At 39.2% G+C, this 18,203-nt stretch overlaps 1 protein-coding gene across 5 annotated transcripts in view; it reads right to left on the bottom strand.

The window, feature by feature from the left end:
- Positions 1–18,203, bottom strand: part of UNC13C (unc-13 homolog C) — a 647,876-nt gene that overhangs the window by 360,700 nt on the left and 268,973 nt on the right. For all 5 annotated transcript variants that reach the window (XM_043920107.1, XM_043920110.1, XM_043920109.1 and 2 more), the window contains one exon: positions 13,492–13,711. In XM_043920107.1, the coding sequence (XP_043776042.1) occupies positions 13,492–13,711 (220 nt within the window). The remainder of the gene's footprint in view (positions 1–13,491; positions 13,712–18,203) is intronic.

Below are 18,203 nucleotides of genomic sequence, written 5' to 3'. Positions count from 1 at the left end.
ACAAAATAATACATCTCACAAGATGCTGCTTTCCTGAACTCTTGATGAAACGCTTTCTCTTTTTAGGCAGATACTTGAAATTTCCAGTTAGGAACTAAAACTAGGTAGAATGTTTTTTTCAGTGGGACTCTGGGATTTCTTTTTTGGAGATGTGTAAGAAAGTGCTGGCCAACTGGGTTAGGCTTCATGGTTACTTGCATATTTTTCTGATTTTGAAGTTATTTTTTTCTACTTTAAAAAGGTAATCAAGGGAAATATTTCTTGCATGAAATCTCTTTTACATGTGTCTCACTCCACATACGACCTCATCCCAACCAACATACACTTCTTTTTTTCATGTTTTCCTAGTTTAAAACTGCCACCATAACTGTTTGGACAAGGTCCTTATGGGTTACACCTTCACGGTGTAACCTCCTAGAGGTGACACCTCCTAGAATAATAGAAATAAAAACAAAAATAAACTAATGGGACCTAATTAAACTTAAAAGCTTTTGTACAGCAAAGGAAATAATAGACAAGATTAAAAGACAACACTCAGAATGGAAGAAAACAATTGCAAATGAAACAACTGACAAAGGATTAATCTCCAGAATATATTAGTGGTTCATACATCTCAATATCAAGAAAAAAAAAGCCCAATCAAAAAATGGGCAGAAAACCTAAACAGACATTCCTCCAAAGAAGATATACAGATGGCCAATAAACACATAAAAAAGAGGCTCAACATCACTAATTATGAGAGAAATGCAAATCAAAACTACAATAATGTACCACCTCACATCATTCATAATTGCCATCATCAAATAATCTACAAACAATAAATGCTGGAGAGGTTTCAGAGAAAAGGGAAACTTCCTACACTGTTGGTGGGACTGTAAACTAATACAACCATTGTGGAGAACAGTATGGAGATTCCTTTAAAAGCTAGGAAAAATATCTAGCCTATGACCCAGCAACTCCACTACTGGGCATATAGCCTAAGAAAATCACAATCCAAAAATATATATATGTATCCCAGTGTTCACTGCAGCCCTATTTACAATAGCCAGGACATGGAAGCAACCCTGATGTCCACTGAAAGATGAATAGGTAAAGAAGATGTGGTATATATATACAATGGAATATTACTCAGCCATAAAAAAGAACTAATTTGAGTCAGTTCTAGCGAGGTGAATGAACCTAGAGCCTGTTATACAGAGTGAAGAAAATCAGGAAGAGAAAAACAAGTAGAAAATTCCACAAAAACAACTTCTGAATGCTGGCAGAGGACACCAGGCACCCAGAAAGGCAGCCCATTCTCTTTGAAATAAGGTAGGACAAGATATAAAAGATAAAAAGAGACACAAAAGAGTTAGGGACAGAGACCCATTCCGGGGAGGGAGTTGTGAAGGAGGATAAGTTTCCAAACACCAGGAAACTGGCAGGTCTGTGGGGAGTTTTGGAATCTCAGAGGGAGAAAAAACAAAAAAACACAGATTATGCACCTAACCGCAACTCCCAGGGGAGAAGCAGCCCAGGAGCTCGCATCCACCAGCAGCGAGCGGGGGCTGAAGAGGGAGACAGGGGCTGCATGCTTAGGGTAAGGACCAGGGCTGAATGTCCTGAGGACAATCTGAGGGAGCTAATGTGAGATAGCAACCCAAACTGTGGGATAGCCAGAGAGGGGGGAAAAAAAAGAGAGAGAGAACTTTCCCGAAAAAAGCTATAAGGCATCACCTAGCCTGCTCACAGAACAAAGGACCAAGTGAAAGCCAGGGGAGAGCTAACTGGCTGCAGGCCGGCCCCTCCCCCCCGCTGGAGGTAGAGAGGCAGGCAGTTGACAGCCAGAGCCGGAAAGAGGGGCAATCTCCACCCCAGAGATGGCATCCTCCAACAAACTGTGAGCAGGTTCCCAGTTGCTAACCAAGTCTTCCTGGGATCCTGGAGGGTTGACATTGGTCAGGAGGGCCACAGTCAGAGATTAGCTCCCTAGAGGAGACACATGGCACACCTGAGATGGTGCTCCTGCTGTGCAGCCAGGAAACCAAGGGGCTGGGACCAGTGAGGCGATAAGACACACCGCCCACCTGGGGAGGGTGTGCTCACCAAACACCTGGTCACCTGCGCTGCTTGGACCTGGGAAGGGCACAAACCACAGGCCCAACCAAGTCTGTGCTTTTGTGGAGTACCTGAGAACCTGAACCTAAGCGACTTAGACCTGGGAAGTGCACGAAACCCAGGGCCCACTTAAGACAGTTCCCCTGCAGAGCAACCTGGAGCTTGAGCAGTATAAACTGGGAAAGCACACACATGTGAGCGGGGGCAAACCCAGCGTGGCCCAGACACTGCGAGCACTCCCCCCACACACCAGTGATATTTGTTTGCAGTGTTCCTCCCTCCCCACAGCACAACTGAACAAATGAGCCTAAATAAGTGACAACCTTCACCCCCTTGTGTCAGGGCCTAAGTTAGATACTGAAGAGACTTGCAAACAGAGGAAGCCAAAATAAAGAAGAGGTAACCGCTTTGGAAGTGACAGGTGCAACAGATTAAAACCCTGTAGTTAGCACTGACTACATTGGAAGGGGCCTATAGACCTTGAGAAGAAGTGTAAGCTGGAACAAGGAAATATCTGAAACTGAACTGACCCCATACTGCCCTCAACAGGTCCAGAGAAATTCCTAGATACATTTTACTATTATCATTTTTTAATTAAAAAATTTTTTTAAGTTTTTTATTACTCCTTTAATTTTCATTTTTATAAACTATTATTACCTTGCAAAAAAAGACCCTATTTTTAAAGCAAATTCCATATATATATATATTTTTATAATTTTTGTGATTTTTTTTTTTTAATATTGTATTTTTGAGAGTCTAACCTCTAGATTGTTAACCTTTGCTTTTTGGTATTTGTTATCAATTTTGTACCTTTAAGAATCCAATCTTCAGTACCCATTTTTACTTAGGACTGTGATTACTGGCTTGATTGCTCTCTCCCCTTTTGACCCTCCTTTTTCTCCCCCAGGACACCTCTATCTCCCCCCTCCCCCTTCTCTTCTCTACCCAGCTCTGTGAATCTCTTTGGGTGTTCTGGGCTGTGGAGAACACTTAGGGAACTGATTACTGGCTAGATCTGTCTCTCTTCCTTTGACTCCCCCTCTTCTCCTCCTGGTCACCTCTATCTCCTTCCTCCCTCTTCTCTTCTCTATGTAACTCCATGAACCTCTCTGAGTGGTCCAGACTGTGGAGATCACAGGGGATTGATTACTGGCTAGATTGCTCTCTCCTCTTTTGATTCCCCCTCTTCTCCTCCTGGTCACCTCTATCTCCCTCTTCCCTCTTCTCTTCTCCATGTAACTCTGTGAACCTCTCTGGGTGTCCCTCACTGTGGAGAATCTTTTCACCATTAACCTAGATGTTTTATCATAGGTGCAGTATGGATAAGTCTTGAGGCTACTGTAAGAATAAGACTGAAAGCCAAAGGCAGGAGGCTTAAATCCAAAACTTGAGAACACCAGAAAACTCCTGACTCCAGGGAACATTAATTGAAAAGAGCTCATCCAAAAACCTCCATACCTACACTGAAACCAAGCTCCACCCAAGAGCCAACAAGTTTCAGAACAAGACATACCAAGCTAATTCTCCAACAACTCAGGAACATAACCCTGAGCATTACAATACAAGCGGCCAAAAGTCACACCAAACCCATAGACAACTCAAAACTCACTACTGGACACTTCATTGCACTCCAGAGAGGAGGCCAGCTCCACCTGCCAGAACACCGAAGCAAGCCTCCCTAACCAGGAAACCTTGACTGGCCACTCATCCAACGCCACCCACAGGGAGGAACCTCCACAATAAAGATGAATCACAAACTTCCAGCATACAGAAAGGCCACCCCAAAAACAGCAACCTAAACAAGATGAAAAGGCAGAGAAATATTCATCAGGTAAGGGAACATGATAAATGCCCACCAAGCCAAACAAAAGAGGAGCAGATAGGGAGTCTACCTGAAAAAGAATTCAGAATAATGATGGTAAAAGTGATCCAAAATCTTGAAAACAAAATGGAGTTACAGATAAACAGCATGGAGACAAGGATTGAGAAGATGCAAGAAATGTTTAACAAGGACCTAGAAGAAGTAAAAAAGAGTCAATCAATAATGAATAATGCAATAGCTGAGATCAGAAACACTCTGGAGGGAACCAACATTAGAATAACTGAGGCAGAAGATAGGATAAGTGAGGAGGAAGATAGAATGGTGGAAATAAATGAAGCAGAAAGGGGGAAAAAAGAATTAAAAGAAATGAGGACAACCTCAGAAACCTCTGGGACAATGTTAAATGCCTCAACATTCGAATCATAGGAGTCCCAGAAGAAGACAAAAAGAAAGGCTATGAGAAAATACTTGAGGAGACAATAGTTGAAAATTTCCCTAAAATGGGAAAGGACATAGCCACCCAAGTGCAAGAAACCCAGAGAGTCTGAAACAGGATAAACCCAAGGTGAAACACCTCAAGACACATATTAATCAAATTAATGAAGATCAAATATTAAAAGCAGCAAGGGAAAAACAACAAATAACACAGAAGGGGATTCTCATAAGGATACCAGCTGATCTTTCAATAGAAGCTCAAGACAGAAGGGAATGGCAGGACATACTTAAAGTGATGAAAGAGAAAAACCTACAACCCAGATTATTGTACCCAGCAAGGACCTCATTCAAATATGAAGGATAAATCAAAAGCTTTACAGACAAGCAAAAGCTGACAGAATTCAGCACCACCAAACCAGCTCTTCAACAAATGCTAAAGGATCTTCTCTAGACAGGAAACAGAAAAGGTGTATAAACTGGAACCCAAAACAACAAAGTAAATGGCAACAGGATCATACTTATCAATAATTACCTTAAATGTAAATGGGTTGAATGCCCCAACAAAAAGAAAAAGTCTGGCTGAATGGATACAAAAACAGGATCCCTATATATGCTGTCTACAAGAGACCCACCTCAAACCTAGGGACACATACAGATTGTAAGTGAAGGGCTGGAAAAAGATATTTCACACAAATGGAGACCAAAAGAAATCAGGAGTAGCAATGCTCATATCAGATAAAATTGACTTTGAAATAAAGGCCATGAAAAGAGACAAAGAGGGACAGTACATTATGATAAAAGGATCAATCAAAGAAGAAGATATAACAATTACAAATATATATGCACCCAACATAGGAGCACCGCATATGTAAGGCAAATGCTAACAAGAATGAAAGGGGAAATTAACAGTAACACAGTAATAGTGGGAGACTTTAATACCCCACTCACACCTATGGATAGATCAACTAAACAGAAAATTAGCAAAGAAACACAAACTTTAAATGATACAATAGACTGGTTAGACTTAATTGGTATCTATAGGACATTTCACCCCAAAACAATGAATTTCACCTTTTTCTCAAGTGCACAAAGAACCTTCTCCAGGATAGATCACATCCTGGGTCATAAATCTAGCCTTGGTAAATTCAAAAATATTGAAGTCATTCCAAGCATCTTTTCTGATCACAATGTGGTAAAATTAGATATCAATTACAGCAGATGATACCACCCTTATGGCAGAAAGTGAAGAGGAACTAAAAGCCTCTTGATGAAAGTGAAAGAGGAGAGTGAAAAAGTTGGCTTAAAGCTTAACATTCAGAAAACTAAGATCATAGCATCTGGTCCCATCACTTCATGGGAAATAGATGGGGAGACAGTGGAAAAAGTGTCGGACTTCATTTTTTTGGGCTCCAAAATCACTGCAGATGTGACTGCAGCCATGAAATTAAAAGACGCTTACTCCTTGGAAGGAAAGTTATGACCAACCTAGATAGCATATTAAAAAGCAGAGACATTACTTTGCCAACAAAGGTCCATCTGGTCAAGGCTATGGTTTTTCCAGTGGTCATGTATGGATGTGAGAGTTGGACTGTGAAAAGGCTGAGCACTGAAGAATTGATGCTTTTGAACTGTGGTGTTGGAGAAGACTCTTGAGAGTCCCTTGGACTGTAAGGAGATCCAACCAGTCCATCCTAAAGGAGATCAGTCCTGGGTGTTTATTGGAAGGAGTGATGCTGAAGCTGAGACTCCAGTACTTTGGCCACCTCATGCGAAGAGTTGACTCACTGGAAAAGACCCTGATGCAGGGAGGGTTTGGGGGCAGGAGGAGAAGGGGATGATAGAGGATGAGATGGCTGGATGGCATCACCAACTCAATGGACATGAGTTTAAGTAAACTCCGGGAGTTGGTGATGGACAGGGAGGTCTGGCATGCTGCGATTCATGGGGTCACAAAGAGTCAGACACGACTGAGCGATCGAACTGAACTGAAAGAAACAAAAGACCTATATATAGAGAACTATAAAACACTGATGAAAGAAATTGAAGAGGACACAAAAGATAGAGAAATATACCATGTTCATGGATTGGAAGAATCAATATAGTGAAAATGAGTATACTACCCAAAGCAATCTATAGATTCAATGCAATCCATATCAAGCTACCAACGGTATTTTTCAGAGAACTAGAACAAATAATTTCACAATTTTTATGGAAATACAAAAACTTCAAATAGCCAAAGCAATCTTGAGAAAGAAGAATGGAACTGGAGCAATCAACCTGCCTGACTTCAGTCTACACTACAAAGCTACAGTCATCAAGACAGTATGGTACTGGCACAAATTCAGAAACATAGATCAATGGAACAAAATAGAAAGCCCAGAGATAAATCCACACACCTATGGACACTTTATCTTTGGCAAAGGAGGCAAGAATATACAATGGAGAAAAGACAATCTCTTTAACGAGTGGTACTGGGAAAACTGGTCAACCACTTGTAAAATAATGAATCTAGAACACTTTCTAACACCATACTCAAAAATAAACTCAAAATGGGTTAAAGATCTAAATGTAAGACCAGAAACTTTAAAACTTCTAGAGGAAAACAAAGGCAAAACACTCTCTGACATAAATCACAACAGAACCCTCTATATCTCTATGATCCACCTCCCAGAGTAATGGAAATAAAAGCCAAAATAAACAAATGGGACCTAATTAAACTTAAAAGCTTTTGCACAACGAAGGAAACTATAAGCAAGGTGAAAAGACAACCTTCAGAATGGGAGAAAATAATAGCAAACAAAGCAACTGACAAAGAATTAATCGCAAAAATATATAAGCAACTCCTGCAGCTCAATTTCGGAAAAATAAATGATCCAATCAAAAAATGGGACAAAGAACTAAACAGACATTTCTCCAGAGAAGACATACAGATGGCTAACAAACACATGAAAAGATGCTCAACATCACTCATTATCAGAGAAATGTAAATCAAAACCACAATAAGGTACCATCTCATGCCAGTCAGAATGGCTGCTATCCAAAAGTCTACAAACAATAAATGCTGCAGAGGGTGTGGAAAAAAGGGAAACCTCTTACACTGTTGGTGGGAATGCAAACTAGTACAGCCACTATGCAAAACAGTGTGGAGATTCCTCAAGAAACTGGAAACAGAACTGCCATATGACCCAGCAATCCCACTGCTGGGCGTACACATCGAGGAAACCAGAATTGAAGGAGACACATGTACCCCAGTGTTCATCACAGCACTGTTTATAATAGCCAGGACATGGAAGCAACCTAGGTGTCCATCAGCAGATGAATGGATAAGAAAGCTGTGGTACATATACACCATGGAATATTACTCAGCCATTAAAAATAATGCATTTGAATCAGTTCTAATGAGGTGGATGAAACTGGAGCATATTATACAGAACGAAGTAAACCAGAAAGAATAACACCAATGCAGTATACTAACACATATATATGGAAGTTAGAAAGATGGTAACAATAACCCTACATGTGAGACAGCAAAAGAGACACAGATGTATAAAATAGTCTTTTGGACTCTGTGGGAGAAGGCGAGGATGGGATGATTTGAGAGAATAGCACTGAAACATGTATATTATCATATGTGAAACAGATCGCCAGTCCAGGTTTGATGCATGAGACAGTATGATCAGGGCTGGTGCACTGGGATGACCCAGAGGGATGGGATGGGGAAGGAGGTGGGAGAGGGGTTCAGGATGGGGAACACATGTACACCCATGGCTGATTCATGTCAATTTATGGCAAAACCACTACAATATTGTAAAGTAATTAGCCTCTAATTAAAATAAATAAATTTTAAAAAATGTAAAAATGCAAAAAGTCTACGAACAATAAATGCTGGAGAGGGTGCAGAGAAAGGGAACCCTTTTACACTGTTGGTGGGAATGCAAACTAGTACAGCTGCTATGGAGAAGAGTGTGGAGATTCCTTAAAAAACTGGAAATAGAACCCAGCAATCCCACTGCTGGGCATTCACAATGAGGAAACCAGAATTGAAAGAGACACGTGTACCCCAATGTTCATGACAGCACTGTTTACAACAGCCAGGACATGGGAGCAATCTAGATGTCCATCGGCAGATTAATGGGTAAGAAAGCTGTGGTACATATACACCATGGAATATTACTCAGCTATTAAAAAGAATGCATTTGAATCAGTTCTAATGAGGTGGATGAAACTGGAGCGTATTATACAGAGCGAAGTAAGTCAGAAAGACAAACACCAATGCAGTATACTAACACATATATATGGCATTTAGAAAGATGGTAACAATAACCCTATATGCGAGACAGCAAAAGAGACACAGATGTAAAGAACAATCTTTTGGACTCTGTGGGAGAAGGTGAGGGTGGGATGATTTGAGAGAATAGCACTGAAACATGTATATTATCATATGTGAAATAGATTGCTAGTCCAGGTTCAATGCATGCAGGGTGCTCAGGGCTGGTGTACTGGGATGACCCTGAGGGATGTGATGGGGGTTCAGGATGGGGAACACATGTACACCCATGGCTGATTCATGTCAATATGGCAAAAATCATTATAATACTGTAAAGCAATTAGCATCCAATTAAAATAAATAAATTAAAAAATAAAAACAAATATTGTATATTAATGCATATATATGGATTCTAGAAAAGTGGTGTTGATGAACCTATTTGTAGGGAAGGAGTGAGATGCAGAGATAGAGAATTGACTTGAGGATACAGCAGGGGAGAGAAAGAGGGAGACAAATGGAGAAAGTACCATCAACATACATACACTACTGTGTGCAAAATAGATAGCTGGTGAGAAGTTACTATATAACATAAGGAGCCCCGTTTGGCACTCTGTGATGACCTAGAGAAGTGGGATGAGGGGAGGAGAGGCAGGCTCAAGACGGAGGGGATATATGTATAATTATGGCTCATTTGCATTATTGTATGGCAGAAACCAAAACAACATTGTAAAGTTTTTTTTAATATCTTTCAGGGTGAGAAACTACTTCTCCATTAGCTGCATTTCAATTCTTCTATCACCAAATGCTGTTTCCAAAAAACAGTAACTGTATTTTCAAGTAACAGGACAGAAATGAGTTAATTTAAGAAAAAGCAGATGAAATCTGGCCACTCCTACTGGCCTGGAGCAAACAGGGTTATGACAGGTCAGTGCTCTTCTCTCAAGCATTTCTCTGTTTCTCTTTGCTAGTCTCTGTTTCTACATTCTACTTCACATGGATGGTAGCCTTGGGCCAGGAAGGCAGTGAAGTGTAGAACTTCCAAATAAAATCAGGCAGACATGAACTGAGATGAGGCTGTTTGGGGAACTCATTTGACATTTCCTTGAATCTCTGAACATGCGTGGAGGTACTGAAACGGTGGGTGGGCTTTTCACCTGCTCTAACTTCACTTGACTGCAAGTGTGTAAGTCACAGACCCAATATTCCATAAGACTGAAATACCAAACTCAAATGAAGTAACTTTAAATGTCCTTTATTGTTAATTGGTCATTGGTCAGACCCAAATATAGACTTTTTGCTTCCTTTTGTTTTATTCTGTGTATGTGTGTATGTATACTGACAGACAGCAACATTTTCAGAAAAGAATTAGCAAAATAATGAGGGTTCTAGAAATCTAAAAATGATTATCTTGTAAAACTATTAAACAAGACCGGAGACAATTTATTAAATATTTTCTTCAAAGGTAAGATTTGGCTTAAAAGAATAGAAGTTACTAGAGGTTATTTTGAACCAGTTGCTAAAATTGGTTCAAATTTTAATTTATAAGCTAAAATTTTCTAATACAAATTGCCTGCCATACTGTTAAATTTTCTCTGTGGGTATTCAAACAAATTGAATGATAATTTTGAGAAGGAAATTGAAGAACCTCCTATGTTTACAGGAGAATGCATTAGCTATGCTTTCCAACTCTCACTTCTTTAAATTTTTATTCTCTTGTTTTCTTTTCATTTTGGCACACATGGAGGTATTGCAAACAAGGTGCCACCATAAAAACTTTTTTGCTTAAAGTAATGAAAAGAGAAGTTTCTTAAGTAAATATCACTAATTCTATAGTTCAGTACATTTGCTCTGTCGTATCCTACTCTTTGCAACCCCATGGACTGCAGCACGCCAGGCTTCCCTGTCCATCAGCAACTCTCAGAACTCACTCAAACTGATGTCCATTGAGTCGGTGATGCCATTCAATCATCTCATCCTCCCTCATCTCCTTCTCCTCCTGCATTCAACCTTTTCTAGCATCAGGGTCTTTTTCAGTTGAATCAGTTCTTCGCATCAGGTAGCCAAAGTACTGGAGCTTCAGCTTCAGCATCAGTCCTTTCAATGAACATTCAAGGTTTATTTCCTTTAGGGTTCACTGGTTTGATCTCCCTGAAGTCCAAGGGACTCTCAAAAATGTCTTCTTCAATACCACAGTTCAAAAGCATCAATTCTTCAGCACTCAGCTTTCTTTATGGTCCAACTCTCATATCCATACATGACTACTGGAAAAAACATAGCTTTGACTAGACCAACCTTTGTAGGCAAAGTAAGGTCTCTGCTTTTTAATATGCTGTATAGGTTTGTCATAGCTTTTCTTCCATAGAGTAAGGGTCTTTTAATTTCATGGCTGAAGTCACCATCTATGATGATTTTAGAGCCCAAGAAAATAAAGTCTATCACTGTTTCCATTGTTTCCCCATCTATTTGCCATGAAGTGATGGGACCAAATGCCATGATCTCAGTTTTTTGAATGTTGAGTTTTAAGCCAGATTTTTCACTATTCTGTTTCATTTTCATCGAGGCACTTTAGCTCCTCTTTGCTTTCTGTCATAAGGGTGATATCATCTGCATATCTGAGGTTATGAATATTTCTCCTGGCAATCTTGATTCTACCTCATGCTTCATCCAGCCAGCATTTCTCATGACGTACTCTGCATATAAGTTAAATAAGCAGGGTGACAATATACAGCCTTGGAATACTCCTTTCCCAATTTGGAACCAGTCCATTGTTCCATGTCCAGTTCTAACTGCTGTTTTTTGACCTTCATACAGATTTCTCAGGACATAGGTAAGGTGGTCTGGTATTTCCATGTCTTTAAGAATTTTCCACAGTTTGTTATGATCCACACACTTAAAGGCTTTGGCATAGTCAATAAAGCAGAAGTAGATGTTTTTCTGGAATTCTCTTTCCTGTTCTATGATCCAACAGATGTTGACAATTTGGTATCTGGTTCCTCTGCATTTTCTAAATCCAGCTTGAACATCTGGTAGTTCTCAGTTCATGTATTATTGAAGCCTAGCTTGGAGAATTTTGAACATTAGTTTGCTAGGACAACTTTAAATTTTGTTGATAGTTATTGTGGTAAGTGGTGGAGCCGAATTCCTGTATTAGCAAAACCTCTTTCCATTCAGTGTGAGAATGTGAGTTTCAGGGAAATAGAAGGAGTTATTAAGGAAAATATCCCTTTCCTGGGGGATACACATGTGCTTTCATTTTTTTGTACTGTCTCTGATTCTTCCAATTCACATACCTTTTAATGAATAACTTCAATGAAAAGCTTGCCACATGTATTTAACCATTACCAAATAAAGCATGCTATCTGAAGAAATGGAAACAGACCATGAAAATTTTTCTAAAGCTTATGAGTGGGTGGCATCTCTCGTCTTTGAGAGACCTGAAGAATGAGCTCATTTCTTAAGTATGACCTACATTTTTTTCTTTAAGAGATCTAAACCATAGTTTCTATATGGCAATATTTTTCCTACCTATTTTCTCAAAATATCACTGCCCTAATGTGGTTGTTTCTTAAGACACTGGTTCACAATTCACTTTTAAAAGAGGTAGACTAAATTGTAATTGTAGGATGGGAAAATGCAGGTAACTTGGCTGGGTAATACTGAGTCAGTTTCCCTTCCTCATAAGCACTCATTCCTAAGTATACATTTTATGTTTTAAAGGAGTACTATTTTGCTTTAAAAAACACATTCATTACCATTAACAGTCTCAATTGATCTGGTTGTATAGGGAGAATACTAATCAGGAAGAAGAAAGTGTACAATGTGTGTGAACTGTTACTACAACAGCCAGCCATGCCAACATTTATGATTTAATCTCTATTTTGACATTTCCCTCTGTCTTCCCTCAATTTCAGGCAGCCCATGCACCTTACACTGACCATATTCAAATAAATAATAAAGAAAGGGGATGATATTAAATGTGAAAAACACATCATTTGAAAATAAAAGTCCATGCTTAAATAGAGTTCTTCAGCAGTACATTTTTAGTTATTTAAAGTCAGCAGACAAATCAATTCAGCAGTTAAACGTTAATAATATGTGTTTGAGAATTTTGGCATTTCAGGACTTATTATTTAAAGTACCAGTATAAAGGGTTTTCTTTTTTCAGAAATGAAAAATCTAAGATAACCTGTCATAAAAGTCAAAGTGACATGTACTTATTCAGAAATGTAAATGAGTGGAGAGGCCATTAATATTCACTGAGCATCTACTATGTGCCAGGCTCTTAGCAGCAACTTTCCCATTTAGTCTTCAAAATAAACCACTAAGGTAAAGTTTATTATTCCTATTTATTTGAAGGAAGAAAAATGAAACCCTGAGGAGTTAGAAAAACTTTTTCCAGGTCATATATCTGGTAAGTTAGATTTGTCTTTGACATTCAGATACACGACCTCCCAATTTCAAGGTCTGCACAGGGGCTGCAGAAGAGCATGGGGCTTGCTTGCAGAAGGCAGAAGTCAAGCAGGCTTGGAAAAGAATTCCAGTTGCTGTCACCTCAGGGATGCATCAACCCTGTGTGAGGAACATGACTTTACATGTTCCCACTGACCATGTGGGGCTATTATGAGATAAAAGTAGGAACACAGATTGGAAGTCACTTTGAAATTTTCTACTTGGGCCAAGTGCCATTAAACTCCAAGTAGTTATTCTGAGGAATCTGATGGAGCCAGGGTCAACAAAGTCAGTTAGGTGATTGATGGGCAGTGTGTATAACTTTGTGTGACTGGATACGATTTGTTGAGAATTAGCAAGGGCTGAAAACACATAGGATGAGACCAGCTCTGCACACCTGTTTGTTCACCTGAGTACTCACTCTGCAAACAGTCGGCATTCAGGAGGTCCTGACACTTTTCATGGCACTTCACTCCACACTCCGAACACTTCATGCCTTGCCGGGCAATGCCCCATAGGAGCCCTTCACACTCATAACAGTAGGTAGGTGTTGTAGCTGTCCAGACTTCAAAGTTGTGCGGGGTGGTGGAGGACATGGGGTAGATCAGTGCCTGTAGGGTCTTCTTGAAGACATGTATTTTCTGGGAAGGTGAGAGAAGTTACCAATGTAAGGTACATCAATGGATCTGGAGAAGTCCAACATAAAACAAACCATGTTATCACTTTTTCCTGAAAATGCTATTTTGAGAGGACTCTTTAATTATTGATTTAAGTGATGGCAGTCATCACAGTGACTCTGCTCAAGTATTCTTCCTTCAATGCTCCAGGGCCCAATTCAGTAATTTGAATACAGAAACTCCCTCATTTTCACATTGGACTGGGCTCCACTGCTGTCCGAGGTTCTTTCATGGCAGCACAGAGCTCTGGTTTCTCGATAAAGACTACATCCTCTATCCTGTTACTTCATGAGCACAAGGATGATGAACATCATGCTCACTGCTGGATCAATACTCAGAGCCTAATCTAGTCTATGGCTTGAGATAGATATTCAGGAAATATCAATTCAAAAGTCAAAAGGAATTTATATTACTATCCTTGGTCTAAGTTGGTTCTTGGTAAAATTATAAAGTCATGGAAAGTCTTCCCAATGCTGATTTTAAACTTCTATAAACACCCCTCACTCCTCTTTTGTATCTTAACCAGGCCTCACTTCCCTGATTCTAACATGACATCCTCTGTAATATGACACCCTCCCCAATTCCGAAGTATACTTCTGTAGATCTTTCTACAGGGAACTGCTTTCACTGCCTTAAAGGGAGCTATATATATTTTTAATTTTCTGGGATATAATTGCTTTTCAGTGTTGTGTTAGTTTCTGCCGTATAGCAGAGTGAACCAGCTGTATGTACACATGTATCCCCTCCCTCTCTGGTTTCCCTCCCCACCCCATCCCACCCCTCAAGTCATCACAGAGCTGAGCTCCCTCTGTTACACAGCAGGTTCCCACTAGCTATCTATTTTACACATGGTAGTGTATACATATGTCAGTGCTAATCTCCCAATGAATTCCACTCCTCTCCCCACCATGTCCACTTGTTCATTCTGTATGTCTCCATCTCTATTCCTGCCCTATAAATACATTAATCTGTACCATTTTTCTAGATTCCATGCATATGCAGTAATATATAATATTTGTTTTCCTCTTTCTGTCTGTATAACACTGTCTGTATGCACTCTGTATAACAGACTCTAGCTCCATCCACATCTTTACAGATGACTGAACGGAGATAACTTTTAACAGTACACGGAAGCCATTGGTGAAGTGAGCACTGAACAAGGAGCCCAGAGGCCCGAGTTCCTGAGCACAGGCTCTGTCGCATGACAGTTGAAATGGGCTTCAGAAGGCAGGAGCTGTCTTGTCTCTGGGTGTTAGGGTACAACACCTTTTCATGGCATGAAATGAATGTTGCGCTACTTAAGAGTCTCATAATCTATGGAGAGACTTAAATTCTCTAATCCTCAGTTTCCTGCTCTACCTGTCTGTGTGCTGATCAAACTGTGTGATAGTAACAAATATAGCCCATAGACTTCAAACACTGAATAAATGCTAAGTATGAGTGCTCATACTGCAGATTTGTTTAGATGAGTCTCTTTGCTTCTCATTTCCCACTCTGCCGGTGACTCACTGGGGAGAAAGACCAGCACTCTCTGAAGTTACATTTACAATCCCCACAACCATCTGATGCCTGATGAATAGTTGTTTACGTAAATCCTGTAGGAGTCTAGCTGATAAGCAACACTAGGAGGGAAGTGCGTGTGTTTTTCATTAATCATCCTTAAATCTCATTTCAGAGTATCCTCCCACAGTGTTGAAATGGCTACCTTTCTATTATTCTTCAATTTCAAAGTATGGAAACAGCACTTTTCCTTTTAACAGTAATTCCCCTCACCAGGCGTTTCCCCAGAATATCTCTGGTAATGGTACAAGGAGTTTCCCTACCAGGAAGCTAATCTTCACTAAAAATTTTTCTATCTTTTGAAACACAAGATCCAGCCTTGCTACTCAATGAGGGTCTGATCAAAGTTCTTTACATTTCAAGTGAGTCTGCAGACCAAAAGTGTGTTCAAAATATGGGAACTTCTCAAGTAGGGGAACCCTTTGTTAGGGTTTACATAGAACAAGTGGATCCATCACTTTTCAATAAAGATAATCTGAGTCAATAAATCTCTTGGTTTCATTCTGTAATGAAGATGTCATGTCTTGAAAAGAACTGTTAAAAGAGTTCTATTAGAATTAGAAGCATGTATTATTCATCTTTGCTTCCCCTTTACTGTCTAGCAGAGTGATATTCAATATCATTGAAGTGAACTGAATGATTCTTGGCATAAGAGATATACCATTAGTTCTACATAGACAGTTTTATGTTCTAACTGAGCTGAGGGCCTGGGGGACTGTGTGTGCGTGTGCATAGTACAGAATTGTTGGTTTAGCTAAAAAACAAACAAACAAACAAGAATGGAGTTCAGCGATATTTGCAATTGCATAATTTGTTGTCTTAGTAGGGGGAAAAAAAACAACAATTCTAACTGGAAACTGGGTATGAAAAGAACAGAGTCTGCTACTGAACACAAGAAAAGAGAGAGATACATATTAACTTAGAAAGCAGAGTTGGGCAGATTCTTTACCAGCTGAACCACAAGGGAAGCCCAAGAATACTGGAGTGGGTAACCTATCCCTTCTCCAGCAGGTCTTCCTGACCCAGGGATAGAACCGGGGTGTCCTGCATTGCAGGCAGATTCTTTACCAACTGATCTATCAGGGAAGCCTAGAGTTAGGCAAGCAGTTGCTTTTTAATATGAATTTATCCACATAATTTAAATTTAATGATTAACGCATTTTATCTAATCCCCATGTCCATTTTCTTTTTATTGAATTCAAGTGATATACAGTCAGTTCTCTAAATCTTTAGGCTGTAGTAAGAGTATTAATATAAGGAACACTTGCTAAAATATTACACATGTTGAAGGAAAATAAGTGAAAGACAGTTTTGACAGATAGCTGAGAAGGTTTCATTGAAATTGAAATGTTTGTTTTGGTTTGGTTAAAGAGGTATGGTCCATTTCATGAGAAGAGAAGCTAATTTCAAAAAAGAAGAAACATGGAAAATTTATCAGACAGCACATGAAAAATCAATTGAATAGGGCATTAAAATAAACCATAACATTTGAAAGCAATAGAAGCTGGACAAAAACATTAGATAATTTACTAGAGGGAGAGGGTATATGTCCCCAGTCTCAAGAAAATGATAATATGAGTTTTTCATTCTTGATTTTGGGGATATGGGCATGTGTTTACTAAGCTGAAAATCACTCTAAAATAAATGGTTTATGAACATATTTCTTATTCCAGCAAAGCATAAGATAGAATGATGGTCAATATAGAAATTCAGGAAATCAATAGCTAAGGAAAGCATGGAAAAATACATCTGATATGATCATCTCAGGGGAATATGGTATACTGAGGAAAAGAGTGTATTTTTAGCAGCAAAATAAGAGCAGATAAAATAAGATTACAAGGACATAGCTTTTGTGGAATAAGGTGAAAACTTAGGATATGGGGCACGGAATAAAAACAAAAGAGAAGAAAATAAAGGAAAACCCTAAAATGAGCCATGGGAAATGAAAGTCTGCCACTTACCTTGGATTAAGAATTGGATTAACAGGAGGATAAAATATATACACATATATATCGATGCATACCAGCACTCAGAATAGATAGAAAGATAACTTGGTGCAGCTAATAGGATGCTAGCTGATGTGAAAGGATGGGAACTGGGAATTATGTTATCAAGAGAGGGTCTCTGGCCTAGGTAAACAAGGAACCAGACATATGGAGAAGATGGTTCAAAGAACAAGCAGAATCCTAATTACTGGAATTAGGACTGAGGGACAGAGTGGATTCAGCGATTTGGGAGACTTGCCACTAATCTATTTTAAATGCTTCTAAACTTTTCAAATCTTGTACAGTCAATGTAATATTATTAGCTAAAATGTATGTTCTGATAATAATAAAATCTATGGTCACTGCAAAAGTAATTTATAAACTGAAAAAGCACTAAAATAAAAAATAGCATAATCTTTCAAAGTTAGGCATGGTTGACCCATAGTCTTCCAGTAATTTTTATATTTATAGCCAGGATATCAGGCTTTTGCAGAGAAGTAAAAAATAATAAACATTACTTTTATACTACTGAAGTGATTCCAGAAAATAAGGCAATTTTATTGTGTTTCAACAGTGCCTTGATCTGTACAAATGAGAACAAGGAACACTTTCACTCAGATAAGACTTAGTAACTAAGTATGACCTATGGACTACAAAGGGGAAGATGCTCATATTTTAGACACAGATTTTGTTAAAAATTCCTGCTCTGACAAACTGGAATTTAAAGCAAGTTGCTCTACTAAATCACTTCCTGAAAAATTAGGGCTCTGGAATTGCCTTTCCTATTGACAGCTATATGGGGAAATTAGAATGAGTCCAAGAAATAAGGCAATCAAGCCTCCTACCGAGAACAATTACCTGTGTTTTTGGGGCCACCAAAATTCCAATCTACCAACTGTTGACACTTACAA

This window comes from Cervus elaphus, chromosome 12, assembly GCF_910594005.1.
Source record: "Cervus elaphus chromosome 12, mCerEla1.1, whole genome shotgun sequence".
Lineage (NCBI taxonomy): Eukaryota > Metazoa > Chordata > Mammalia > Artiodactyla > Cervidae > Cervus > Cervus elaphus.
The sequence above is the reverse complement of the archived record's forward strand: the minus strand, read 5'-3'. Positions and strand labels throughout refer to the sequence as shown.